General features: G+C 45.9%; 13 protein-coding genes across 13 annotated transcripts; 3 read left to right on the top strand and 10 right to left on the bottom strand.

The window, feature by feature from the left end:
• Window positions 1–249: 249 nt before the first annotated feature.
• Window positions 250–1,086, bottom strand: T069G_06430 (uncharacterized protein; the record flags this gene model as incomplete). The annotated part of the gene is made up of 1 exon (XM_056173640.1): window positions 250–1,086. One exon carries the CDS (start codon window positions 1,084–1,086, stop codon window positions 250–252), a length of 837 nt encoding a protein of 278 aa, XP_056027219.1.
• A 714-nt stretch (window positions 1,087–1,800) lies between these two features.
• Window positions 1,801–2,622, top strand: T069G_06431 (uncharacterized protein; the record flags this gene model as incomplete). The annotated part of the gene is made up of 3 exons (XM_056173641.1): window positions 1,801–2,040; window positions 2,140–2,289; window positions 2,422–2,622. The coding sequence occupies 3 exons, from the start codon at window positions 1,801–1,803 to the stop codon at window positions 2,620–2,622; spliced, it is 591 nt and encodes a 196-aa protein (XP_056027220.1).
• Window positions 2,623–3,488: 866 nt separating this feature from the next.
• Window positions 3,489–5,259, bottom strand: T069G_06432 (adenosine/AMP deaminase domain-containing protein; the record flags this gene model as incomplete). Its single annotated transcript, XM_056173642.1, has 4 exons — window positions 3,489–3,690; window positions 3,740–4,130; window positions 4,187–4,566; window positions 4,622–5,259. The coding sequence occupies 4 exons, from the start codon at window positions 5,257–5,259 to the stop codon at window positions 3,489–3,491; spliced, it is 1,611 nt and encodes a 536-aa protein (XP_056027221.1).
• Window positions 5,260–5,965: 706 nt separating this feature from the next.
• T069G_06433 (glutathione-dependent formaldehyde-activating enzyme domain-containing protein) lies at window positions 5,966–6,433 on the bottom strand (the record flags this gene model as incomplete). Its single annotated transcript, XM_056173643.1, has 2 exons — window positions 5,966–6,313; window positions 6,368–6,433. The coding sequence occupies 2 exons, from the start codon at window positions 6,431–6,433 to the stop codon at window positions 5,966–5,968; spliced, it is 414 nt and encodes a 137-aa protein (XP_056027222.1).
• Window positions 6,434–7,426: 993 nt separating this feature from the next.
• Window positions 7,427–9,576, bottom strand: T069G_06434 (ferric reductase like transmembrane component domain-containing protein; the record flags this gene model as incomplete). The annotated part of the gene is made up of 7 exons (XM_056173644.1): window positions 7,427–7,931; window positions 8,016–8,465; window positions 8,528–8,626; window positions 8,684–8,938; window positions 8,988–9,099; window positions 9,149–9,402; window positions 9,458–9,576. 7 exons carry the CDS (start codon window positions 9,574–9,576, stop codon window positions 7,427–7,429), a joined length of 1,794 nt encoding a protein of 597 aa, XP_056027223.1.
• Window positions 9,577–12,551: 2,975 nt separating this feature from the next.
• T069G_06435 (uncharacterized protein) lies at window positions 12,552–14,564 on the bottom strand (the record flags this gene model as incomplete). The annotated part of the gene is made up of 2 exons (XM_056173645.1): window positions 12,552–13,989; window positions 14,074–14,564. The coding sequence occupies 2 exons, from the start codon at window positions 14,562–14,564 to the stop codon at window positions 12,552–12,554; spliced, it is 1,929 nt and encodes a 642-aa protein (XP_056027224.1).
• An 804-nt stretch (window positions 14,565–15,368) lies between these two features.
• T069G_06436 (major facilitator superfamily domain-containing protein) lies at window positions 15,369–17,160 on the bottom strand (the record flags this gene model as incomplete). The annotated part of the gene is made up of 5 exons (XM_056173646.1): window positions 15,369–15,635; window positions 15,690–16,022; window positions 16,083–16,233; window positions 16,287–16,808; window positions 16,862–17,160. The coding sequence occupies 5 exons, from the start codon at window positions 17,158–17,160 to the stop codon at window positions 15,369–15,371; spliced, it is 1,572 nt and encodes a 523-aa protein (XP_056027225.1).
• A 589-nt stretch (window positions 17,161–17,749) lies between these two features.
• Window positions 17,750–18,403, bottom strand: T069G_06437 (uncharacterized protein; the record flags this gene model as incomplete). The annotated part of the gene is made up of 1 exon (XM_056173647.1): window positions 17,750–18,403. The coding sequence occupies one exon, from the start codon at window positions 18,401–18,403 to the stop codon at window positions 17,750–17,752; it is 654 nt and encodes a 217-aa protein (XP_056027226.1).
• A 609-nt stretch (window positions 18,404–19,012) lies between these two features.
• Window positions 19,013–19,906, top strand: T069G_06438 (uncharacterized protein; the record flags this gene model as incomplete). The annotated part of the gene is made up of 5 exons (XM_056173648.1): window positions 19,013–19,083; window positions 19,187–19,343; window positions 19,399–19,509; window positions 19,564–19,755; window positions 19,811–19,906. 5 exons carry the CDS (start codon window positions 19,013–19,015, stop codon window positions 19,904–19,906), a joined length of 627 nt encoding a protein of 208 aa, XP_056027227.1.
• Window positions 19,907–20,008: 102 nt separating this feature from the next.
• T069G_06439 (dihydrodipicolinate synthetase family domain-containing protein) lies at window positions 20,009–21,344 on the bottom strand (the record flags this gene model as incomplete). Its single annotated transcript, XM_056173649.1, has 8 exons — window positions 20,009–20,152; window positions 20,208–20,327; window positions 20,378–20,525; window positions 20,577–20,681; window positions 20,742–21,001; window positions 21,057–21,118; window positions 21,183–21,212; window positions 21,275–21,344. 8 exons carry the CDS (start codon window positions 21,342–21,344, stop codon window positions 20,009–20,011), a joined length of 939 nt encoding a protein of 312 aa, XP_056027228.1.
• Window positions 21,345–22,360: 1,016 nt separating this feature from the next.
• Window positions 22,361–23,432, bottom strand: T069G_06440 (carbon-nitrogen hydrolase domain-containing protein; the record flags this gene model as incomplete). The annotated part of the gene is made up of 2 exons (XM_056173650.1): window positions 22,361–22,791; window positions 22,847–23,432. 2 exons carry the CDS (start codon window positions 23,430–23,432, stop codon window positions 22,361–22,363), a joined length of 1,017 nt encoding a protein of 338 aa, XP_056027229.1.
• A 579-nt stretch (window positions 23,433–24,011) lies between these two features.
• On the top strand, window positions 24,012–25,013 carry T069G_06441 (carbon-nitrogen hydrolase domain-containing protein; the record flags this gene model as incomplete). Its single annotated transcript, XM_056173651.1, has 1 exon — window positions 24,012–25,013. One exon carries the CDS (start codon window positions 24,012–24,014, stop codon window positions 25,011–25,013), a length of 1,002 nt encoding a protein of 333 aa, XP_056027230.1.
• A 310-nt stretch (window positions 25,014–25,323) lies between these two features.
• T069G_06442 (short chain dehydrogenase domain-containing protein) lies at window positions 25,324–26,028 on the bottom strand (the record flags this gene model as incomplete). The annotated part of the gene is made up of 1 exon (XM_056173652.1): window positions 25,324–26,028. One exon carries the CDS (start codon window positions 26,026–26,028, stop codon window positions 25,324–25,326), a length of 705 nt encoding a protein of 234 aa, XP_056027231.1.
• Between the last annotated feature and the right edge of the window lie 71 nt (window positions 26,029–26,099).

Consider the following 26,099-nt stretch of genomic DNA (forward strand, 5'->3'; position numbering starts at 1 on the left):
GCAGCAAGCCGTGTGCAAGTTCACATCTACGCTCATTATTTTTATATTCCAAGGTTGGCAATAAACACTTGGGCGTCTGAGGTCGGATCATAGAAACGTCGAACTCCTTCAATCTTCGCATCGGGCTTGTCTGTAGGCCTCACAGTCAACGTGTAAAATCCTGCCATTTTCATAGCAGCAAACAAGAGCTTACTGTTGAATCTATGGTGTACCTACGTACACCACCATTCGCTCCTTGCTTTGGATGACCTATTTGTGTGCGAGTTCGAGACATCGAGCGAGTATAGGACTGGTTGCGCACAACCAGTTGAGCCATCCACCGCGGCCAGTCGGGGCATTCACATCGGGATCCAAGCATGTCCGGGTGAAGAAATAGTCGAGGCCGGCGTTTTGGTCGTATGAGAGTAGCGTCTGGACATGGTCGACGCTGACAGTCGGGCCTTTACCCTTCTCTTTGGGACCACTATGACGCTGCAGCTGCGAGCTAGGCGGAATATTTCCATCACGAAAGGCATTAATGGCAGTCTCAATAGTGTTCGCGTCTGCGCCAAAGATCTCCTCGACATTGCTGTAAAGAATATCGGAATTGCGCCAGTCATACGCAATCAACATCCCTTCGCGATATGCGGGGAAGTTAATTGACCCTTCCTGCTGCGAACTGCTCATATTCCCTCGGCTTGCAGTGAAATTTTCTCCGTGCCCAGGGATGAATGAGTTCGTTGCGCAGGTTCTTCCATGGTCTTGAATGTAGTTCTGGCGCTTTCTGTCGAAGTTGAGCTCCTCTGTAACGATTGTCATGGGGAGAAGATCAGCGCCAGGGTAACACGGCGTTCCATCTGGGAGCATCAAGCGAGATCTGAGAGCACGTCGCAGTGAAAGAAGGCCGAGAACGGGTGCTACGACATTCTGTCCAAAAGAGCTCGTCCAGTCGGCCCTCGAGCCAGCCGCTTCAACAAGAACTGGGTTCAAATGCCATCCATATCTTGACACCGGTCCGCTTGTAGAACTCCTCCATCTCGTCCCATGATGTCGACGGGTATTTTTCTTTGAACTCAGTGGTGAAAATACCTCAGGTAGGACTGCCATCTTCCCACAGGTTGTCTTCGGTTGGCTTGTAGTCGTTTCGCCATAAGCCTGGATGTTTTAAATAGGTTTAGGGAAGACCAAGGTTTTCATCCCCAATCCTTGCTACTATCTTCTACTATCTACGACTACCTGCTACTGTCTGCTATCATCTGCTACTACCTGCTGCTTCTTGCTATTACCTACTACTATCTACTACTATTTACTACTGTTTACTACTGTTTGCTACTGTCTGCTATTGTCTAGAATTGTCTACCATTGTCTACTACTATCTGCTATTACTGTCTGCTACTGTCTGCTACTGTCTGTTACTACTGCTACCGTTTTTTTTTTTTTTTTTTTTTTTTTTTTTTAACATATTGTTAATTCTTAAAAAGTGATTGACAGGAACCATCGTCATGATTGAGCGCCGGTAAGCTTCCCCCTTTGCCTAACGGAGAGAGCAAGGATATCTTCTTTCCCACGCTCATTATCAATCCTCCCAGTACCACGAATCAAACAGCCGCTGAGATCAAAGAAAACTCTCCCGGTCTCACCGTCTTGATGTAGTACGCTACGCCCACCCAAGCTGATAAATTAGGCCGGGCCAACGTCGTACTCAAGAGGGATGTTATTATAACACTGCAGAAGTTGTCAAACTCTGAGCCTCAGGTAAGGAATGCCGCTCCCGCCTACTAGCATTCACTGACTTTTTCATGGACTGCACGCACTGTCATCATGACCACATACAACAAGCTGCAGACGCGCGAACAGATCAAGATAGAAAGGCGCTTCATCTTCCTTGACCGTAAGCAGAAGGGTCTCTCAAAAAAGCGCGCAAAGACTACTGCTTCTCCACCGAAAGACCCCCTCGGCGATGTTGATGACTCTTTCCAGACAGGTGTTGTAATCGTAGATGATCCGGACCCAGAGCATTCAGAGTCAGATTCGGACGACGATCATACACCGGACGACGTAGTAACGCAACGTCGATGCCAGTTGCCCTCAACACACCCCCGGAACTGCATCGACATTGTTCCAAAAAACAAAGAGTAGTCAAATTCCCTCCGTATCCAGCAGTTGGTCGACTTTCTTGACGAGACGGCCGACGTCCTCGGCACGAGTTGCATTGTCGTTGCGCAGTGCGATTATCTCTCGAAGGACCAGCGTGATTCGATCGTTGGCGTGATCAAAACGCATCACGGTCGCGTCATGTTGCTCTATGAGGTAACGCTCAAGCTTTTGAGGCGCTGGCAGATGGAGGAACATGGTCCTTGAAATCCGCTTTGGGGCGACGTGATTTGCGATGCGTCCATTCTGCGCCGAGGCGGTAAGGGTTTTCCCGGCTTTCGTCTCCAGGTCCACCTTCTCAAAGCCCTTTACATCCCCCCAGGTATCCTCAAAGAATTACGGAGAATTACGAAGAAGTTCCCAAACAACGTGGTTACATGCATAGATGAGGACATCCTGCATACATTCTTTGTCTGGCACGACCTCACTTATACTCCGAAGCTAGGCCAGGAAGAGTCTGTGGAAGAGGTCTGGAAGGGAGCAAAGTAGGCCTCAGCAGCATGGACCGTCCACCCGGAGTACCTAGTGCGATGCATTCTCGCTTGGTCGCATTATCTGAGGTCGCATAAGTAAATAGGATTCAGCGAATACATCCATATTCTTTCGGTACGTCGACCATATCTTTCGAGCGGACTATGAAAGACCAGCCCTTTCGACTAACGGTTTCACGGCGGACACTGAGTCAATATTGCAAGGGCAATTATGAGTTGCGGGGAAAGAGGCTTTACCTTTTGCCCAGAAATGACCGTACTCCCGCAGACGGCAATTTAGTCGAGTGCAAGCTTGTGAACCCTGTCCTTGCTAAGATCAAATTCACTTATTAAGTGACCTATATGATCCCACTCGGGCCCGAATGGAACGCGTTCTCTGTGGACCGGTCTCAGAGTTAAATGTTATAACACTGGTACCTACGGACATTATGGAAATTCTCCCCGAGCTATTTCGGAGATCAATGTGACGGTCATCATGAACAACCTCAACGCTGGATTCAGCTACGCATTCCTGAACAAAACCTCTTACACTAAGCTTACTGGTAATAAGAGTATTATGCTGGAATGTTGCCTTCTTAATCACGGTTGAAAGGCCGTTCACATTGAATGAATGAGTCAGAAACGTCTTTTTGTAGCGGATTGCTCAGTCCGACCAAAATGTACATGTATTCTTTGGGTATCATGCTGTCAGATGTTGAGTGGCAGCTCCCATGAAACAGAAAATTAAATGTTGAAATCCCAAGAAAGGTAATCGTCAAATCCGTATGCCGCCAAACACCTTGTTGAGAATAGGTGTTGCTGCCTTGTTGAAACTCCTTGCACCGATTAATGCACTCTTTTTATGTTTGCCCATCCACGCCGAGTTTAGGCTTTTCCATATACATCAACAATCCATTGACAGAACTCTGTCCATCTTTTACCGTAGTCGCTAAGCAACTTCTCCTTTGTCGCTGCATCAACACAGCTATAGGAGATGCTCCATTCGGCTAGAGTCCGCCAACCCATGAGCGACATATTCTCGCTACTCATCATCGCTTGATGGAAATCGTGAGATAGCATACTCGCTCTGCACCTGTCAGTACTGACTCTCGACTAAAGCACAGACAAACACTCACTTCCAAGACCCAGGGTCGTCGCTGTTGACAGTGCAAGGAACACAATTAGCCAGGAGAACGGGCAGGTGGTGGGACTTTGTTGTCGGGACCAATCCCAAGACCTCGTTGGATATGGGGCACGTCTCAATGGCAATCTGCCTCTCCTTGCAAATTTGCATTAGAAGTGGGTGCTTGGTGATACTGAAACCGTGTCCGATGCGCTTCGTATCCAATAGAATAGCATCATACAGATTGGAATCAGTTTCTCCTCCGTGGTCGAGCGTCTCGCCGGCATGGAATATGAACGGTAGATCGAGATTCAATGCTGTAATTTTAGCACGCATCGCGAGAAGATCAGACACCCAGTAAGAAAGCGGCTGTCCTGTATCTTCTTGTCCCTGCATATCAAAAGCTAGGGAACGTGTAAGCCTTCGAATATCGAGCCAGTGAGAGTCAGAGAAATCTCACCGCAAATGAGGTCTGGGAATAGTTGCTTCATTTCGATGCAGTTATCCATGCACCAAAGCATGGCTTCTCTAGACGAAGATCGCATGCATGCATAGATAACCTTGACACCGTAGAATACATGTCCTGCAGCCTGTATCTTTGGGATTTCTTCTTTCAACATTTGCTGGAAAATCTCCAAAGCTTCTTTCTGCTTAAGTTCTCGAGTGCCATCATCGGACTTGATGGAAAACCCATAATTAAGAGCTACCCGAATCTCGGCATACATGATACCATCTTGGGCAAATTTCCACAGCACTCTTCTAAATTGCTCTCTGTAGGCCGTCTCATAGCCAAACATAGATCGGATAACTGTGACCGCCCGAATAAATTGTTGCCAGATGCTAGTAATCTTAGCTTCTTAGCTCATTTTACCATATCTCCCTTGTTTCTGCTTACCCGTTAACTGTCTGCTTAGGATGATAAGCATCATCTGGCTGTAAGACCATTCGCTTATAGAGCCACGATTCGGCCTTCTCTGCTCCACCTGGAAACTTGCTCAAGAAATCGGAATACCGCATCCAGGATCCAGCGACATACGCCTTGCTGAACAGGTTGGTGGATTCAGTTAGAGGTATATCTTGGCTGAACACGTCGAATTGAGGCAAAGCATAAGCAAAGAGCCCCTGCGAGACTAATGGAACGTCGCATTTGATGTAGAGATTCGGTTGGTTCCTGGCATCGCTGAGGGCAGTGTCCGGAGGCAGAAGGCAGTCGTAGTGGCAATGCAAAAGACAGCCTTTGGGGGCTTTTATAGCAATATCGAATAGTTTGCTATCCGGAACAAGATCTAGGCCATGGAAAAACCGGTGGCCAGCTTCGTGTCCGGAGCCGTCACTCTTGACACCATAGATGTTTTTATCTTCCCATTCTTTGAGGCGCTGAATAATATCTTCAGCTTCCGCCTCTAGAGTTGTCCTTTGGACCAAACCTTCATATCCATGGGCCTTCTCCGCGTTCACAAGCGACTCGCGAGCCTTGAGATATTCATCCAAAGACCCAAATGGCCCAGACTGCTGCAGTGAACTGGCCGGCATTTTCCAATATTCGTGCCAGATGAGGGGTCATTCAGGTACAGAGTTGCTGTTAAGAAAACAGTTGGAAAGTTCGGGGAGATTAGCCCTCCCGGAAATACGTACACAGTGGCAGATTTGAACTTCTCGCCGATGTCAATCCGATATATCGATTATTTATTACGGAACTCGGCTCAGTATCTATGACTCTTTGAAAGTCTTAGTTCTACCCCGCTATGAACAACTCAACATGTGCTTATTGAGATTACTGATATGTTATACTCGAGATACCTTTTTATATGTATTTTCCTGATATTTATTTTTATCATTAAATTGCTTTCCGTTTCATACAATAGATGTCAAGCATCTGAAATCTTGCCACCTGTTTGTCTTAGAAACTCCTTCAGATATTCGGTATTGAGAAGTCTCGCACGCGGAGTAAGGTGGGGTGCAACAACGGGAAGAAAGGTGCCGACTCCATATTAGCAGTTCTTACTAGCAGGCTTACTGTTCGTGTAAATCATAAGAAACGAAACCAAGAAAGGCTAGCTTTCCGACATACATAAGCCTATAGCTTATTTTTGAATGAGAGCAGGGGTCCTTTTTGTGTAGTTCATAATCCGATTCAACTATACATACACGTAAAGAATTATAGCAGCAATCTGAATACAAGATGAATCTGCTCCGCGACATCATTCCATTCCCAAAACATTTTTCATTCTTATAATATCTAGTCAAATCCTTGCTTTTGAGCAGCGGTACCAACTTCAGTTAACCAAGGTTGCCTGATTCTCACATTCAACTCCGCGACAGGTTGGCTGACCTTGTCCTTAGCAGGGCCATCCAACGTTCCCGCCTGGACCAAAGAGACTGGTGCAAACATGTCTGCATCAGCCTGCTTGAAGATTGTCGTGCCGCAGTCACCACAGAAGAATTTGGTCAAGTTGAATCCATCCTCGTGTTTTTCAGTGTGAGATTTGGGGGATCCAGTCACCCTCAGCTGTTCTCGCGGGACAGGAATATTGGCGGTATTAGTTGTCCCGGATATCTTTTGGCAGGTCAGGCAGTGACACAAGATCTGTATCATGTTCAGTATGCATCTTCAGTCTTCCATTCAGTTGTGAAATCCTACCACGTGCTTAGAGTCTCCGTCGAACTCGTATTTGAGATTGCCGCACCAGCAGCTGCCTGTCGACATCTTGACTATCTGGGGGGTATTTGCTGTAGAAGAGCTGAAATAAGCTGAAATAAACGAATTTTCGCTGATGAAATGAATCTTAGAGGTAAAGCGGTTTGAGCTGAAAGGCAAAGGGCAGAAGCTTCATTTATACACGACTTAGACCCGTCAATAACGAGCCTAACGATTTCTGATGCCGAGATGATGTAACAACCCCAACATCTCCATTCTCTGTGTCAATTTACACATCGTATTCCAACACGATAGCTGACAGCCCACAATGCGCTTATAATGCGGGGAAAAGCCTAGACGCTTCGACTCTCTAACATTTTACATAGCTTCGCCACCATGTAAACGCCTTTCTCTCCAAGCCACGCAGGTCATGCCACGCAATGTTTCAGCTTTTGGCCTTTTAATGTATTCGCATTTGGTTTGTAATACAATATTATATGTCTTACTCGAGTTTGAGTTTGAAGCAAAGGCGCAGTCACCATTACAGTCTTGGATAAGCACTATCTGGCTATGCATCTAGTTTCCCTATGCTTACTGATTCTGGGAATGTTACCGAACTGCAGGAGTTGGCAGGGTTGCTACCCGCACCGGTTGAATAATAGGCAAGCGGGTATCGGAGGAAAAACAGGGACCATAAGATGAATATTCACACACAAATGAGCACCAAGAGTACCGTTTATGTAGATCGGTTGCAGCTGTTGTGTGCGTATAGCTATTTTGGGTGTTTAAAATCCCCGGGTTCCCTGCATTCCCGATATCCGGATAGGCTAAGAATGGCCGAGGGCAAATGCCGCCACTTCTACGAATAGATCTAATCTTTCTGGTAGGGTAGTGAAAGGTAAGAGACCAATAATGGGCTCCCAGAGGATGGTGACAGTATTAATGTTTATTTATTTAATTGTTTCTTCTCTCAATTACACCCGACAGCCGAGTCTCTTCCCTTGTACCATTTTATTTAGTTTTTAATTTTATATCCACAAACGTCTGATGCTATGAGTCTACTCATGCCCACGAGAAATGTTCCGCGTGAAAATAGACTTGGCCGGCTTTCGAACCTGTAATAATGTTCAGGTTTTCCTCGGCGGCAGCATTTCGTACATCGTTCTGCATTGTAGTAGGTCCACAAACATAGACGTTGAGCGATTGCCCAGATTCTAATACCCTGGTTGCCTCCTCGTGGATAAGTTGAGGTAACTGTGGCCGGCCCTGGAATTCTTTCTCTGGCACAATAAGCTTGTGTCCCTCTTCTGTGATGATTTTATCATCTGCCAACGCGTCGGATTCTTTCGAAGCCTGGTCAACAGCTATAGGCGTTGAATTGACATTTTGTGAATCCGGTCCGGTCAGATAGACATGTACGTCAATATGAGATGAATCTGTTGCTGAAGACTTTGCTAACAGCTCATTGATGGCACGGAGAAACCATGTCCGGCTATTGATGTCTCGAGTGACCATGATGACACGCAGCGAGAGAGGCCCAGAGCCGGCGCTTTTAGAAACGATCTTGCTGTCAGTTGACACAGTTTGGCCATGCTCTTCATCTGCTGAAATCCACCGCTGCCTGGCAAATTGTTCGATGAACGGAAAACACCAGCCTGCGCCCGAGCCCCCTGCAATGACGAGGAGATGTTCACCATCATAATACTGCTGCTCATTGATACCTCCGTAGGGACCATCAATGAGCACGGGCACCGAACTTCCAGGCTGTTGAAGAGCATGTTGCTGTAACTTAGCAGTGAGGCCGATTCCCTGACGAATATAAAAAACGAGTTCAGATTGCTCATTCGGTCCCGCAGCAGGCAAAGAGCAGATAGTAAAAGGGTGAGACGATAGAGTGTGTAGTAGACCAAAGCTTGTAAATCGCAGGAAACAATGCTGCCCGGGTTTCCAGTTGAACTGAACCGGAACTGTGATGCGAATGAAGCCATTGTCTTCCACAAGAAGCTGAGCTTTCTGACCGACGCCGTACTCAAAGTAGGTTCGGAGCCAGGGGTAGACATAACAGGGAACATATACAGCGGCCGTAGCGATAAAATAGTCCCTGCGAGTATGTCAATACCTGTATGTTTGTATGCTGTGTAGGCAGTAGCCGATTATTCTTACCATGAACTGAGCCTAAAGCCGCAGTGCCAAAAGAATGTCAACATGAATAGAACGACAGCGATGAAATGCGTCATTTTGAAGAATTCGTAACCGAGATTTCTGAGCTTTGGATTAGCCACATTCTTCGACATTTATGGCCTCTAGATTGCAACTCACCGGATTGTGCTATGAGACGCAAAGGTGAGCCATGCTTGAAAATTCAACGCAACGATGCCGGTCCAGTAAAATACGAGATTGGACGAAAAATGGTGCTGCATGTCATGAAATCGGATGTGGTATACAATGAATGGGAATGTGTGCATGAGAGCAAGGACAAAAAAGGCATAGGAAATCCATCTGTGGAAGACTTGGAGTTTCTCATACGAAACTCCCGTCAGCAGTGTGATCCAATTCGTCTTGCTTGCGGTTGCACTGGATACTATTAGTGCTTTTCAAGCTTTTTCGCTCTAGATTGACGTACAAGATGAATGGCATACATGCCAGACTCAACCATCCAGATCTGGTCGCCAGGGCAGGCGAATTGCCGTATATCTTAGTTGACCAATAATAAGGCTGTGGAATCAAGTCCATACCTAACTAGCCCATCAGGCTCTGTCATGACGTGGGTTGTTTTTGACTTACAGAAGAAGAAGATGGCCCCGGCAAGTCCCAACAGAAGAATTCCAACCGGGGCTGAGTTCCATTTTAACGACTTGACGTGAAAACCACGGTAAGAGAGATATCGAACAACGGCAACCAGTTTCCGCCATAGTAGAGGCCCTCGAGATCGTCGGTAGCCAAGGATTTCCGATATGAAATGGCCAATAATGAAAATGCCGATGGCGCACATAAAAAATGCAATTGTTGGCAGAGCAAAAACATGGTCGGCAATGTACCTGACGGGAAATGGGTCAGTTGAATACGGCTGATGATAATTCCAGATTGTAATACCAATAGTGCCAGCGTTGCTTATACCAGGCGCATTGTTCGGCAGTCAGTGGATCGCATACGAATGCGCGGCTTGAATGCAGCTGAACTGGCTGAGGAAGCCATGCGGGATTGCCCATCATCTTCGCGGTTTTCTGTAGGGGTTAGCCGCCCCCTATTATCGGCAGGTTTAGCTTTGGCACAAACGGATATCCTACAGCAGCAGAAGGGGGAAGGGGGAAGAGGGGGCAGGGCAGAGATTTAAACAATGAAAGAAGACTAACAAGCTTGTTGCTCAGTAACAATAGACTTGTTTTATGACAAGAAATGTCCATACTATAATTGGTTGAGAGTGGTTGTCTGTAAATGGACTGAACGGAAATTTTAAAAAGAGAACCGCTTTGGTTATTTTTCTTAAATAAAAGCATTAAACTGCCGTAGAATTGTGGTGTGGTTACATATTCATTAAGAGCGTGTTTGAGCAAGTTTCCCCACCGACTCGCGCGTCAAAAAGAGATGGTGCATTATCACATATGATAACCTTGTTTACTAGTTGATATATCCTGTCACTCGTGCTGTTTCTGATAGGGCAGCTGGGATTTACAAATTACAGAAACAGTTAGCAGAAGGCGCAAAAAGACATGGAATGATTCATCCTGGCCCCCCACCTTCAACTGAGACTCAACATGGAAGCCCTCGTTTGAACTTCACGAATATAAAGGTGGCCATAGTGAATTTTGAGCTGATTCTGGCTATCCCGAAGCAAACATTAAGCGACCTGAGGTGGCTATGTAACTTGGGCTTCTTTTTTGACAACACTCATTTCTCATCTGTATCGCAATATCTGATTATCAAGATGGATATGCCTATGCCTGGGTCTTCAACAGGTACCATACCCATGGACTCATCTAGTATGATGACAATGGACTCAATGGCCACGACCTTTTTCACCTCTACAAAGACCGCTCTCTTTTCATCCTCCTGGATTCCCCAAACTACTGGACAATATGCTGGAACTTGCATATTTCTGATAGGCTTTGCGACCATCTTCAGAGCTCTCTTAGCAATTCGTGTTAATTTCCCCCAAGTCGTAAACGCAATCGCACGCCGACGTCGCCATGGCAGAATACCTTCACATCTAGCCGATTCCAAAACGACAATACGCCCATGGAGAGCCAATGAAGCCGTTAGGCTGGCATTCATGGATCTTATCCTTGCAGGTGTTGGCTATTTACTGTTAGTACGCATGAAGGAGTGGAACTTAAGGAAGCTGCTGACTTTTGGACAGGATGATCGCGGCAATGACTATGAATGTCGGCTACTTTCTATCCGTCCTCGCTGGTGTTTTCTTGGGGAGCGTAATCTTTAATCGTTTCCTGGCTACTTCTACGGTTCATTGACATGACTGTCGTAGGTGGCTGAAGATGGAAGTATATTTAAATTACATTCTTGTGCAGTACCTCTTTCGAGCGGATAATGCAGCATACGTTTATGTTGTCATTACGGAAGCTGTTTCATAATTTCATATTCCCCTCCAATCTCCTCACAGCTTTTTGGAAGATCCTCTCTTTGGCTTATGTTTATTACTAAGATTCCTACCGGTCGTGCACCAGGTAGAGGCAAAAGACCCCACAGTCAATTAACCGAATACGATGGTCTTTGGAAGAGGAACCCTTAGCATCATAGCCAATATGGAAAATCAGAAGGTATTGAGAGCAAGCACGACTCAAAACATATAATCACATATAAAACACAATTTAGAAATTACAAACAAGTTAATCGTGAATTAGAAAATAAGAATCGCCTAGCTGTCAGCAGTTTCTTACTAAACAGCTTCAACTGGTTCTCTATAGAAGCATGCGGGCCAACTAGAAAATTCTCCTACCGTGACATGACTCATTTGCCTCAAATATATGGCAGGAGAGCTCATAATTTGATATACTCAACTTTTAGCCTCTATTTAACATTAGATAGACAACACATGAATCCTGCCCATTCTACCCAAGTATTTCCTGTGTCATACGTACATGAACTTTTCGTGCTGCAATAACTGATTCCCTCTCTAAAAGCCTATGTGCCAATGCTGCGTATGATGGGTATCCTGTGTCCATGTCGATCTTGATCCTGATTCCCCAAAGATAGAACACCAGAAGAAAAGCGTCTACGCCTGTGAAGGAATCCCCCACTGAATAGGCGGCCTTGGCTTGTTTCAGTTTGCCATCAATGAAGGTATAACAGTCCTTGATTGTTTGTCTTGCCTTTTCTTTCACCAACGGATATACCGATGTATCGCTCACAAACCTCTCTGGCCTCCAGAGTCCTCCATACCCTTGCCCATGAAGGGTACCAGAAAGGTAGTTCAGCCACTCGTATGCGCGCACGGTCTCCGACGTATCCTTTCCCATCAACTTCCGGTCAGGACTCAATGCTGAGATAGCCGTAAGAATAGCCGGCATTTCAGTAATAACTTGATCTCCAACTGCCAATACGGGAACCTTTCGTTTTGGATTTAGGCGAGCAAACTCTTCAGTCATGTCCGCAAATTCGATGCATATGAGCTCAGGCTGCAGCCCAGCCTCAAGTAGAGTTATATGTGCGGCAATGGAGCAGGCCCCTGGGGAGTACCATAGTTTTAAAGGGAGTTTTGAAGTGAATGACATTTTGATGCTTCAATCGTTAGTAAGATTCATCAAAACATTCTATGAGGTCTTACACCGTGGTGTCATGTAATCACACAAAACCTTGTGAGCTTTACAAGATTTCTGTAGTCAATCTCAGACCCTGTGTATTTATTAAAACAAGAGACACGTGGGTTCAGTTAAGAGTATCTGTTAATATATAGGTTTGGCGATCTAAGCGATGAATGTCGCCGCCAAGTTGCCATTGAAAGAGGCAACTAGAAGCGAGGCATTGGTGCTACCGCGAGTTGCCATCGGCTATCTCGGTTATGACGCTTAACTCGTTGAACAATGGGCCAAGACGTTTCAGCAAGGTAGCTCCATGAGTGAAGAAGGATGTATTTTAAACATAAAATGGGGGGAAAAGTTCAATCATTTCAATATGCTTCCATCCAATAAAAACAACGCTTAATAACCTTTTAAATCGCCCATCGTCCACCTCAATAAAAGCCCTCTCGTAACATATTCTCATCAGGTACTCCCACATCTCTCAGACCATCCATTGCGGCATCTCCAAATCCACCTGGACCACATATTAGAACATCTCTACCACTGGCCACCTCTGCCCAATAATCCGGCGCAATCCGACCCTTGTGCAATACGATTTGTACACTCTTCCTGTCAATTCCCTCCATATCGACGTATTCTTGCCTTGTAAATATGTCGATGCGTACTCTGACTTTTGAAGCCGCATGGCGTAGGGAGGATTGGATAAGTCGTAGCATCATTTCTGGCTCTCGCGTTGACAACGCCAATACAACATCACCATTGGCTTTTGCTCTGCGTTCAGACAAAGCACTGAACATGGAGAGAAAAGGCGTAATTCCAATACCACCGGCGACCCAGAGCATGTTGACGTTATCAGGTCCTAAGAAGAAGTCGCCCGTCACGCCCACAACTTCAGCAACGACATCTTCGTTAATTGTTATTGGTCTTTCCCATTGGTTCAACGGATGTCTTCTCAAGACATCGAATAATGCTCCTGTTACAGCCCCTCCCTTCATCTCGCGCATCGTCATGTCAAACCATGTCACGTCGCGATCCTCGTGTGCACTCGAGACTGTCCACGTTCGTATTCGATCATCATTAACAGAGCCAGGAGCAGAGTTTGCCATGTGCTGATATGCCGGTGGTCCGATCCAGTCCATAAAATCTAGGGCGACGGCTTGTCCAGGTCGGATTTTGATCGGCTCGACTCCAGGCTTTGAGGTAACCTTGAATCTGAATACAGCAAGATCATGTGATAATTGTGTTGCGCTCGTAAGTCTGGCCTTGTGTGCTCCAACGGCACTTGCTTGGCCTTCTGGTTCCTCTACCAGATATTTGACCTTTGGGCTATATGGGCTGCGCTCAACCTCAGTGCCAAATTGTTGTCGTACGGGAAGAGCATCTCGAATAAAAATGAAACCGGTGGTCTTCATGACTGTGATGCTCGCGTGCTTAACCATAATGTCAAGCGCAGCCGGACCGACAAGGTTGTCTGCTCTACCAGTAAGGTAAAGCACGTCTCCTGTCGTGAATGAGACAATAGTAAGCGCCACCTGTTTGCTCGTTTCGACATTCCCTAGGCTCGACATGAATCTATTTCCGGAGTAATCAGGCAGGACCACTGATCGTCCATCTGAAGGGCTAACGCGTATAAATCCAGGCAATCCACCACGAGCATTCATTCCAGTTTGTGAAGGAAACTGCTCGGCCGTTGCTGAATCCGACCTATAAACAGATCCGATGAAAACGGTATCGGCGCTGGTAATGAAGTCGATGACTTCATTCGGAAGTCTTTCGAACTGTGTAAGATGTCGTTTCTCGTATGCGATGACTGGTTTCGTTTCTTTCTGTCCAACAAGTTTGCGGATATTGATGTATTTCGGGCAGTTTCTGTATTTGCAACGTATTGTAGCTAGTTAGCAGCAGTTCATGACAAGACAGTTGAGAATAGCTAATTACAGACTCGAAACTTACCCAGTGGTTTGGTCGACCTGCAAATTCAGTTTAAAGTCCATGTTTGATGTACGTTTCACATCCTTTATGAACCCCGCAAACTTATTGCGCCTTCGTGTGGGAAACTCAATTCCTATCCCTGCTGTCAAATACCTCTCAGGGCTTGTCGGGCTCTGGCCATTTCTGTCAACCCATTGGTTCAGAGTATCCAAAAGTGGCTCTCCAGGCCATAGTCTTGCGTTGACTACGAGTGTTTTCAGATCAGGACCTTCTACAAATCCAATCTCTCCGCCAACGCCAGCGACGATCGAAGCCCAAGGACGTCCTTCATCATCAAGAGTTGTGATGGGAATGAATGGTAGATTCGATGTGTGAAAAATGCGATGCTGTTCGCGCATTCTGTCTTCAATCTTCTGCCATGTGGAGGCCATTGCTTCGGCAAAGCCCAATTTTGTTTGCATAGCGACTTCACCAGGATGCCATCCTTTTAAGCCTGAAATTGAGACAGCCATGGTAACAGTTGTGGCGTAGTCGTTATGGTACACAAGAGGTTCGGCGACGTTCACATAAACCGGTCGGCTTAAAGGTCTGACTCTTTTCGAAGGTTGTGTTGCATATAGTTTATTATGGATTACCCGCCAATGTTTCTTAATATCCTACATAGACTCCAGAAACAAAACATCTGCAACTTGGCTCCTCATAAACCTTTGAAACACACACTTCTAGAACACAGATTGGTCTCCCAACATGACGTATTTTTCATGCTTACAGAGCAACACACCACCCAGGTAAGCGCCATTAAACAGGCGGAATCCCTCCCGGTAAATTTCTTGTCTATGTAATCGGGCGGCCATACTGGATAGAGTTGAGCTAATTGGAAGATTCCTCATTTCCCCACTCAAATATGTAGGGTCTTGTGCCGCACTCGCCGCTTCTCGATGCCGCTATTTAGGAGCACGCTATTCAGAGAGGACGTTATTGGCTACTGGCCGCACTCAACTCGGAGCTCTGTCTTCCGCCGCCAGCCAGAAGACCGAAAGCCGAAAGCTAATGAAGCAGCCAAGCCTTAGCCAAGCTTAAGTTGAATGTCACAGAGGATGGTTGAGTGCCTGAGTGCCACGCATTCTTCAATCAAGCAGAAGTCCAGTTATATTTATAAGTGTTTACGTGGGAAGAACCAATAACTTGCTGGGTTAATACGGTGGAGGTGCGCGTAAGCCAAGTAAGCCCTCTCGATGGCTTCCCGCCAATATGCTTATTCGTATTTGTCCAAGATTTAAATTCTCCGAAAACCAAAGTACACCTAGACACCAACATCATTCCTCTTTGGGAGAATTTCCCTGTGTCCCTATACGTAGAAAGGGAACGAATAAACAAGCTAAAGAAGCAAACCCTAGCGAGACGTAGAATGCACTCTTGTAAGGCTTGAAAGCATCATCCTGGCCATCCATCGTATTCTTCACCGAACTGTATACCGCAGTAGACATTCCAAAAATGATAGTTGTTCCCAGTCGAATGAACATGTTAAATATGCCTCCAGCTAACGACTGTTGGTGAGATGGCAATGACTGCATGACGTACATCTATTATTGAAATGAGATATAAGCTCAATGCATGACGGGCAGGTGATAACTCACGTTGGTCACATTGAACTGCAAATCGAGACCCATAACGTTTGTCAATAGAGATGGAAAAATAAAGGCCCAATATGTTGCTCGAGGACTTTGAACAGCAAGTAGTAGATTCGCGACGAGGTACATGGCGGCGCCAAACGCCATGATGAAACTATTATTGACTCGGTGAAGGATATTTGCTGCCACGACATTAGATATAAGCGCAGAGATTACTTGCGGTAGCAGATCTACAGCAACAGTCAAAGCCGGCCGGTGATGGAACTCTTGTAAGAAGAGCGCGAGCCAAAAATTGGAGGAAAGCATCGACATCACTCCAAAGATGGAAACGGGCATCAACTAGATTCAAATTTAGTCATACGTGGTTCAAAAGCATTAAACAAATTGGTGGCTGCTCACTAATGCAAAACCTCTGTCCTTCCATATATGCAGAGGCATCAGGGGATGTGGGCAATTCTTTTCCCATACCACAAACCCCACGAGAAGAAAGAAGCCAACGATTAGCATTGCGATGACATGAGCAGATTTCCAACCATCCACTGGGCCAAGTCTGCAGACCTTGTCAGTAATTTTGCGCCAAATATTATTTGCATATCAACGTACGTCAAAGCAGTTGTGAACAAGCCAACGCCGACAATCGTAAGAGCCGTTCCAACATAGTCAAACTTCGTCAGAGCTGCCGCTAGCCTTGTCCCAAATGGCCCTGGTTCATAAGCCTCAATGTCAGGCACGACCCAAATCGACACAATAGCCAGTATTCCCCAGAGAATCGTGAAGAAGAAAAAGCCCGCGCGCCAATCAAAGATTCTGGCCGATATTCCCATAATAATGCTTCCAAGCCCAAATCCGACGGGATTTCCTGCGCTGAAACATGCAAATGCCCAATTTTTGCGCTTCGACGGCTCAGAGTACGCAGCGCCAAGTATTCCAATTGCAGGAGGGACGATGACAGCTGAAAAAAGACCAAGAAACCCGCATAAGATATTCATCCAAAACGGGTTCCGAGCGAAGCCGAGTATAAGACTGCTAATGCTGAAGCCGACCATACCAGCTATGAAAAAGCTCTTGCGACCGAGAAGATCTGTAAGTTGGCCCAAGGGAAGTTGGAGAGCTCCCGCAGAAAGACTAGACACTTCGTTAGCCCTAAGATTAAAGCTGAGAGAGTAGCAGTTTGTTACGTGGTAGCAGCACTGATCCAAGTGATTTGGGCCTGTGTCATGTGTAAATCTCTTCCAATTGATGCAGTCACGATAATCATGGCTCCAGTCACAAGACTATTTGTCGCCATAGCTAGAGTGGCCATGAAGATAAAACAAATCTCCTGGAATGTACTTTTGAAGCATTCTGGTCGCTTCCCAATGCTAGTTCTTTGCACATTGGACGTAGGAGAAGAGTGATCTAATTGCGGGCTGTCATCTGGGCCCTTTCTCTCGTGAAGCTCAAAGAGCTCGTGGTTGATTTGGGTTGTTGCGGTCATGAGGTGGGTGTTCTGGACAGATTTCCTGTGGATACTGATAGAGAGGGCATTGAGCTGTATATCGTGTGATATGATGGAGAACAAAACATGCGACTAGGAAATTAAAAGGCCGTGAAAACATACTGATGAATCAGCAGAAGCAGAAATTGACACGATAATGCATTATCGGCCACGGAGATCAAGCAACTAACTCTCACGGCTGAAAGATTAGACTACGCCCTTGTATTACACGATTACGTAGTAGCATCTATTCCGCCCTTAATTCATGACAAGGATTCTATATATGTCTCCATAGATACAAGTTAAGCCGAGAGCTTGATAGGATGCTGAGGTATGTTTTACGTACGCGAAGTACGCGAGAGACCACAGCATTTGAGATATGACAGATCCTTTACCGTGAGTAACTCGAGGAGGCCTTGGAGATTTTACTTTTATCAATAACTTTGAGCCTATTGGTATAAATTGTATTTTCTTAACTCTGTCCCGTTCTTCTGTTTTTCTTTGTGATCATAAGCTCTCACGGGTTCGTCAATTTCCTCTTAAAGAGTTTGTGCCATATCCATTTCGTCTTGTTAAAGCACATCAAAACTTAGAGCTTATGGATCCTTCTGGCTTCAATAAAGGCAGTTCTTTGGAGCATCTTCTTGACATAAGCTGCGTATACGGGGTAGTCATTATCAATGTCAATGGTGACCTCGGTGAATCTAGCCGTCCAAAGGTATAAAACGCTTAGAAACCCGTCTGCAGCGGTGTAACATTTTCCGACGGCAAATTCCGTAATATTGGATTCCTTGAATTTGGCCTCGATGTGAGCAAAAATTTCCCGCATAGTCTCATATCCCTTTGCTCGAAGTTGAGGGTATATCTCCTTGTTATTAGTGAACCTCTCGGTTCTCCAGATCTCCGCAATTGCTTGGCCGTGGGCCGTAGTGGACAGATAATTGAGCCATTCATATACTCGAATTTTTTCGAGGGGGGTTTTGCCGAGAATATGCGCTTCCGGTGCAATGGTTGCGATGGCAGTGAGGACAGCCGCCATCTCCGTAATGACTTCACTGCCCATAACTAAAACTGGCACGCGGCGCTTTGGGTTCATTTCCTCGAATTCCTTCGTCATTTGTCCGATCTTAGCAAGAACTAGATCAAATTTGATTCCAGCTTCACATAATGCAACGTGAGGCACAAAGGAGCAAGCTCCAGGAGACCAGAACAAGGCCAAGGGAGCGTCTGTAGGTGTCGGCATTGTGAAAACTATTTTCTATCGCAGTATTAGTCTGTAAAGGGTACTTTTGGGCTCATTTTTTACCGACAATGTTGGAAAGTTTAGCAATTCGATGAATCTTAGTACAGAGTAGAATTCAATGGCCCTCAAATAGCTTCTGGGCAGCGGATTATAACAAAGTGAATTTCGCATCCTAGAACATGTTTCTCAATGGGATCATATCTTCTCAGTTATGCCACGTATCCCAAAACTTGATGATACACAGAATGTGATTAGCATCCCCAGCCAACCTTCACACTCTCCCGTCCATTATGTCGCTTATGTCGTTTAGCTCGCTTTGCTCCGCTCAACAAGATTTATTTTGAGAATGATTCCAACTTTTTAAATTGACTCCATGAGGTTGAAGTGCCTTAGCGCCTGGATTTTTAAGTAACTTTAAATATCTGTATTTGTAATACGTCGTTGCCGGTTTCAGTTGCTCGTCATTGACGCCCTTGGATCTGGCGCACATTAGAAGTCAAGGGAGCCCACCGAAGGTTGGTGTAAATAAACACCTAATAGTGTGATAGAAGTTCTCTCCAAGCTGTGATTGAAACAAAATTTCATATGAATTTGTTCCCAGATTTCACAATGGCGGCTCAATCTTCCACTGTATTCCATTATCTCGATATCGGCCGAATGGGTCGCGGCGAAGTCGTGAAGTGAGTATCAGCATCTCGATCGCAGCTAACTTCGGCGATCTGCGTATTTTAAACGCGTATTTCTTAGCGCCGATAACTAATCATTGAATCTCCATCTGTTAAGCCTCTTTCTAAAGGATGCTGGAATCGAATATCAGGAAATTCGGTACTCGTACCCCGGTGAAACATGGCAAAACACTAGCGATGGGTTGAAGCGCCGGGGCCTTACGAGGACCGGAAAACTGCCTGCGGTGGAATACAACGGTCACGTTTTGAACCAGGTACAATCATCTAAGTTTCAAAAGCTGCTGTTCAACTTACTAATACTCATCGAAGCATATCCCGACGTTGCGCTACCTCGCTCGTGACCTTGGTCGCTATGATGGAGAAACAAGCTGGGAGAAATACGTTGTAGATGCGGTGTCAGATATATACATTGACTGGAGGGTGAGTTAGGACAGTTCTGTGACCATATTGACGTCAAATACTAATATGAACAAGTTCAAATGGGTGGCAAACCTAGGAAACTCAACAGAGGAGTATAAGAATGACACTGCACCACAGTATTACAATGTATTAGCTCAGTATTACGCTGAGTCCGGGGGGCCTTATCTGTTGGGCGACAAGATTACATATGTCGATTTTGCGATTTATCAATCCATCGACAATGACCAGAGGACAGGAACTCTTCCAGTGAGTCTGCTCGACTATTCCACTGTACATAATATTATTAACAACCTGTGCGCAGACGAAGCTTCCGGATACAATCTCAAATTTCAGGGAGACATTCGAGCAACGTCCCAACATTGCGGAATATATCAAGAAGAATTACCCAAAAGCTTAGGGATTAATGCTGGTTAAAGGAAGACTCTAGCTATACATATTGCACCTTGTAGGCAAATATAAGAATTTCCAATGATACAAATCAACAAGCCTCTATTGTGTATTATAAATCCTTCTCCAGATCCAAAATATCGCTGATGTACTGGTTTTGGGACAAAGTTACCACATCGCTATGAGCAAGAAGGGGCAATCTTGGCGCCGCAGGGTATCCGAAATCCTTGTTCAACAGAGCTTTTAAGCCGGGAACCTGTCAGCTGTTAGAATACTGTAATACGAAAGGGCCTTTTTGATAAAGCACATACTCCGCTCTTCAACAAAGCAGACTCTGCGAGAGAAGCCAAGCCTTGAGACTTTTGTGCTGCCTTGAAATCTGCCTTAGTTTCGAGATTTTGTGTCAAGTTCCATAATTTCATGGAGAATTTCTAAGCATAATGTCAGCTGTGATCCCACGTTCACCGAATGCTTTACTCACCGGCGCAATGTTAGGTAGTGGACTAATAGCACCAGCAGAGCCGACCACCACTGAGGGGAGGAGGAAATCGATTAGGCCAGCCAATGGTGTAAAAGAAGTGCCATCAAGCAAAGCAGAAATTCTTGCCAGCTTTCCAACATTGCCACATCTGTTGTCGTGTTATAGATAGCTCTCACGTAAGATAGAGATAGAAACGTACGATAGCATTATGCCGCAAACGTTCGGTGCCAATTTTGCAATTTCGGCAATATCGTCACTTTCCAAGTCGATTCCTGCCGTCACAGGAGGGAAATTGTAAATGACCCTATTCCGCAGAACAGTATTAGCAAGCAATGCCGCGAGAGCCGGGGGCAGAGGACTGTACACTGGAATTGGGGACCCTGCTGCCACATCGACGAAAAATCTTCTAACCGCCACTGGGTTTCCTTTGAGGTAACCAGCCCAATAACCAGGAGTGATCACAAGGGCAAAATCTGCGCCTGCAGCAGCAGCATCGCGAGCTAGCTGAATTGTCTCACGAGTGCTATTGCCTCCTACACCAGCGACAATTGGTGTCTTCTCCAAACCAATCGAGTCGAGGGCATGTCGGAGTGTCTGTATTAACTTGATACGCTCTTGCGGGGTCTGGAAATTCCATGTTAGTCAAAGAACGATTAGCTGGAGATAGACTGCGACGGACCAAGTGTACTGCTTCTCCCATGCTAGCAGAAACAATAGGCAAAATTCCCGGCGCTGTAACATCTATTCATAATGATCAGCAATCGATTGACCGGATTGTCTTATAACTATCATTTGGCCGGTCTACATTTCGCATGATTCACAAATGCCACGTAATCTACGCCCATGTTAGAACGCTGTCATTCAAAATTTTCGTACTTCTCAGGGGTGTTTGCTTGCCTATTTCATCTTCAGCGTTGAAGAAGACCGGGAGGGGAGCATAGAGCCCCTTTGGTAGTGTCTTAGACATGACAAAGCCGGCGTCTAAATGAAGCGTACTTGAGGATCGTACTAGAGAGGCTGCTCAGAATCTGGAGTAGTATTAATGTTAATCTTATTGATTAGATGTTAAATGGCTAGAAAACTTGATGAAATCGTAAGGTTTAGTGTGGTGTGTATCAACTTTAAACAGGCGGACCGAACAGCTGAAAACCAAACTGACGTCACAAATGAGGCACACTGAACCAACCTATACTTTCTTCAGATGGTTTCGTATGAATAGAAATAGCAGCCTATGGCAGTTTAATTATAAATCACTACTAAATGCAAAATTGTAGTCTATTCGGCAAGCTTAGCGGTAAAAGCAATTGACTATGGGCTCGCCAATCCCCGCTGTGGCTCTATGCCTCACAAAACCCCAGTTGCTCACCTATTCGATTCCTAATTTAAAGTCATAAAACAACATATTGATGTGATTGGCTCGTTGCTTGTGCCCCTTTGCGCTACATGTGCTATAATGGTGCGAAAATAGCATCCGCAGGATATTGTGATGCCTGAATCTCATCACGGCTTTCTGCCCATTCCAACCTTGAGCTCCAGACCCATGCCAAATACCCCAAGACGAAAAAAATTCTTGATTTCACTTCTACAACTCGTGTCATGTATAGCTTCACCGTAGATTGTTAAGCCAGAATGTGCTTCATAAGCAATAGTGCTTTCTAAGCGCATTTTATTTGTGTTACCATAGTATGGGTAACCAAAAGTAGAGATCTCCGCGGCAGTGAGACACACTGACTCGGACTGCTCTCTCGGTACAATTCGGGCCGTCCTCTTCTTAAAAGCAACCCTAACGTGCGATATCATCCTCAAGTAGGCAGTGACTTTTAGACATCTCGACCTTACCAAGAGACTATTCTCGTCATTTGTTGCAACCCTAACAATAAGTGCGAAGGCTACTCCTCCAATCGCCATGTCGGAAAACATCTACGTAGGGATTTATTGCCTTAAACGGATATATCCTCCTCTTCTCTCCTCTACGTCTTCTTCTTATGCCTTCTTCATATCCAATCCGTCAACTGTGAAGTCAAATGCATCTCGCCTCGCACGAGACGGTCTCACCCAATCGTCTCCCGGCTGCTCACATTCAGCAAAATCGACCTCTGCGATGAAAATCTCATCATCCTGGTCCCATCCCGGCCCCCCCAAAAGATTGCCATTTGGAGAGACAATAACAGACCCTCCGCGACTCACTATTTGATCTCCTCGTTCAGCTAATTCAGTTATCCATTTCGGGAGGTCGTTTGCTCTAATGCATGGCGTAGCTGATAACACAAAAGCTCGGCTTTCAACGCCAATTGTTTGCATCAATGGAACCCAAATCTCAGTGGCATGAGCAGTTGGGCCAAGGAACAGGTTAATATTCTGCTCGTAGATACTCTGTCGTAAAAGCGGCATCCAATTCTCCCAACAAATAGCAGCTTTGTAGTTTTTAGCGCAACTTCACCTTCATGGGGGGAATATCTCATGACTTACCCGCCATCCTGAGCTTCACCCCTCTGATAACCGTTGACACAGCTTCAAGTGTTGACGGGCTCCCTTGACCCCACGCAACTCTTTCCAGGCCTGTTGGCATCACCTTGCGCCTCTTCCCAATAATACCTAACCTGGGACAGATGTAGACAATAGAGCTGTATAAAGTTCCACCACACCTTTCAAGAATACCGACAATTATGAAGACGTCAGTTGCCGCAGCTATCTTTTCCAAACGCTCTCTTGTGCCGTCTCCCCTGTATGGCCGATTGGCAGGTAGAGGTAGTTCTCGACGTATCCATTTTTGGCCAGCTCCTCTTGGTGTATCTCCAAGATCAACGGATGCCCGCCAATGGTTCATGTATGGGCTGTAATCCTTCTCTTCTCCAAAACTCCCAATTGCAGAGTTACCAAATGTGGACAGGCGCGGAAATCCGCCGATAAAGACTTCGGGGAATAGCACAAGGTCGACATCTTCGGAGCTCAATTTTCGCACTTTAGTTTCAAGCACTTGAAGAGCTCTTTCAGGGTTGTCAAGAGTATGCACCTGCGCGGTGGCAATCTTCAATTTCTGGAGTGTCGAGGCCATCACATTGAATGATAGAAAGGCTGCAACTTTGTATTCGCGATTGGCAGCTTAGCGGGATTGTGTGATATAGCTTTGAAGCTAGTAGAATAATGAATTCGCGTTGAACATGACGAACGATCACTATATATCAATTACTATACATAGCACAACACCATACCAAGGTGAGATAATGCTCAACCATCCGTGATTACGCTCAAAATTGCCTAATGTATGGAGGGGCAACACAAAATATGGTGTGCTTGGGGGATGTAGCCAATGAAAGAACGCCGTCTGGATCGCTTATGCCGGCTTTCTCGCGAACTAACGGAAGACGGCGGATGTGGAGGAAACAACTGGAGTTTTACCCCAGGATCATCACAAATGGTGGGAAGAGATGTGTCTGACAATCTTGCGGGGAACACTGATATTCATTGATAAGACGTTCAATAAAAAGAGAGAAGCTGCTACATGTTATACCTGCTTCAAAACTCTAAATAACTACCTCACTGTCCTTCATTTGGTGCTCAGGTGGTTTTGTCGCTTTCAAGCGCTTATTTGATCATTACCAACCCTACACAAACAGAAATCCTACCTCTAAACATGCCCAAGATTCTCAAGATTGCTGCGGCACAATGCCGAACCCTCGATACAACTAGCAACACTCTCAAGCAACTTGAGAACAAGGTCAAAGAAGGTGCTGCTGAGGGTGTTGACCTCATTCTTTTCCCTGAAGTTTACTTGGGTGGATATCCTAGATCAGCAACATTTGGCGCCAAAATTGGTGAGCGCACTCCGGACGGCTATCACCAGTACTTGTCGTATTTCCAAGGAGCCGTCGATCTGGGAGATACTCCTGAAGGCGCATATGATGATTGGGTTAGTCGGCAACTGCCTACCAACGACAACGGAGTGCGCGGAGACGGCACACGGGAAGAGCTAGAGAGAATTGCGCACGAGACTGGAGTCTACATAGTCACTGGCGTGTTGGAGAGATCTGGAGGCACTTTGTACTGCGCCGTGGTGTATGTCGATCCAGCCAAGGGAATTGTTGGAAAGCGACGCAAAGTTCTTCCAACGGGAAGTGAGCGACTCGTCTGGGGCCAGGGCCAGCCTCGATCACTCAAAGCCGTGAGCACAACTATTAAAGGAGTCAAAATCTGTCTTGCTGCCGCCATCTGCTGGGAGAACTACATGCCTCTTTTGCGCCAGACTCTGTATCAGCAGAATGTCAACTTGTATCTTGCGCCAACTGCCGATGGAAGAGCAACATGGCTTCCACTTATGCAAACAATCGGATTCGAGGGACGGACTTTTGTTGTGAGCTCTAATCAAGCTGTCCGCGACGATCAGCTTCCCGAGTGGATCAGTGAGGTGAAGCGGGAGGGCAAGTTCATTAGCGGTGGAGGATCGTGCATTATTTCTCCATTTGGTAAGGTTTTGGCTGGACCAAGTTGGGACAAGGATGGCGAGCTGCTCATCCAGGAGCTGGATTTTGAGGAGTGTGAGAAGGGTCGGCTGGACTTGGATGTTGCTGGATCTTATTCACGGAATGACTCGTTTCACCTGGAGGTTAAGGGTCTTGACTTGATCCCACCACCTTAGATAGAGAATGCGAGACTAATTTCGCTAAGCTTAGAAAGCTTAGTATTATTCTGTCGGATACAGTATGGGTATTGACATGTCCAACAAGGGTTCCACAATAGCATGCGAGTATTAGTTATCCGTTGTATCTAATGACGGTAGCTTAACAGATGGTAACACATGGCACTCAGAATAGATCGGAAACAAAAGTAGATATAATTGTGTCTGTCTGTCTATCTCTCTAACAGTGCATCTCTAACAGTGTCTAATCAACAATGCTTAAATAACAACTGCTGGCTTGATGAATCTATCGCTGACTATTTCCACCCGCTTATGGGTTGATTCGGATCTCCTCGGTCCAAGCACTCTTCTCCTGGTTATACAGATCCCACGCCTTGCTTGAGACATTCTCGTTGTTAAGGTTGGGGTTCTCATCTGCAACAGTGCCGGCAACAGCCAACAAGCAGATGTGGATACCCAAATCGGCAAACTTTTGGCGAAGTGACAAAGTAAGGTTCTTCTGAGAAGCCTTTGTAAGAGAGAGAGAGAAGAGATCCTCAAGAGGAGTCTCTGGAAGGTGAGAGTTGGTGACCATCAGAGTCGGCTTAGCGGTGGAGTCCTGCTTAGCCAGGGCAGAGAGCTGAGGAATTGCCCACTTGGCGGTGTTGTGAAGAGCAATGGTGGAGACCTTAAAGTCCTCAAGGATGCTCTCGTCATCAAACTCCAAGAGAGGAGTCAGAGCAATGACAGCAGCGTTGAACAAGACGAACTCGGGAGTTCCAAGATCATTGGTGATCTGTGCGAGAGTAGCCGCAAGTGCCTGGCTATTGGCGATGTCGGTGGGGTAAGTCTGGATCTCCACCTGTCCTGGAGCAGCGCTGTTTACAAAAGCAGCATCTTTCTCCAGTTTGGCAGGGTTTCTAGCCACGAGAGCCACCTTGTTGAATCGTTTGGAAGCGAAGATGGCGGCAGTGTGGGAACCAATTCCAGGGCCGGAGCCGATGATGACCACAGAGTTGTTAGATCGGGAAGCCATTGTGATTTAAAGTTGTGTGATAAGACAAAGTATATAGTTTGAGTTTGTGAAAAGAGATAGTTATTGTTTAA

The sequence above is a fragment of the Trichoderma breve genome, chromosome 4 (assembly GCF_028502605.1).
Source record: "Trichoderma breve strain T069 chromosome 4, whole genome shotgun sequence".
Lineage (NCBI taxonomy): Eukaryota > Fungi > Ascomycota > Sordariomycetes > Hypocreales > Hypocreaceae > Trichoderma > Trichoderma breve.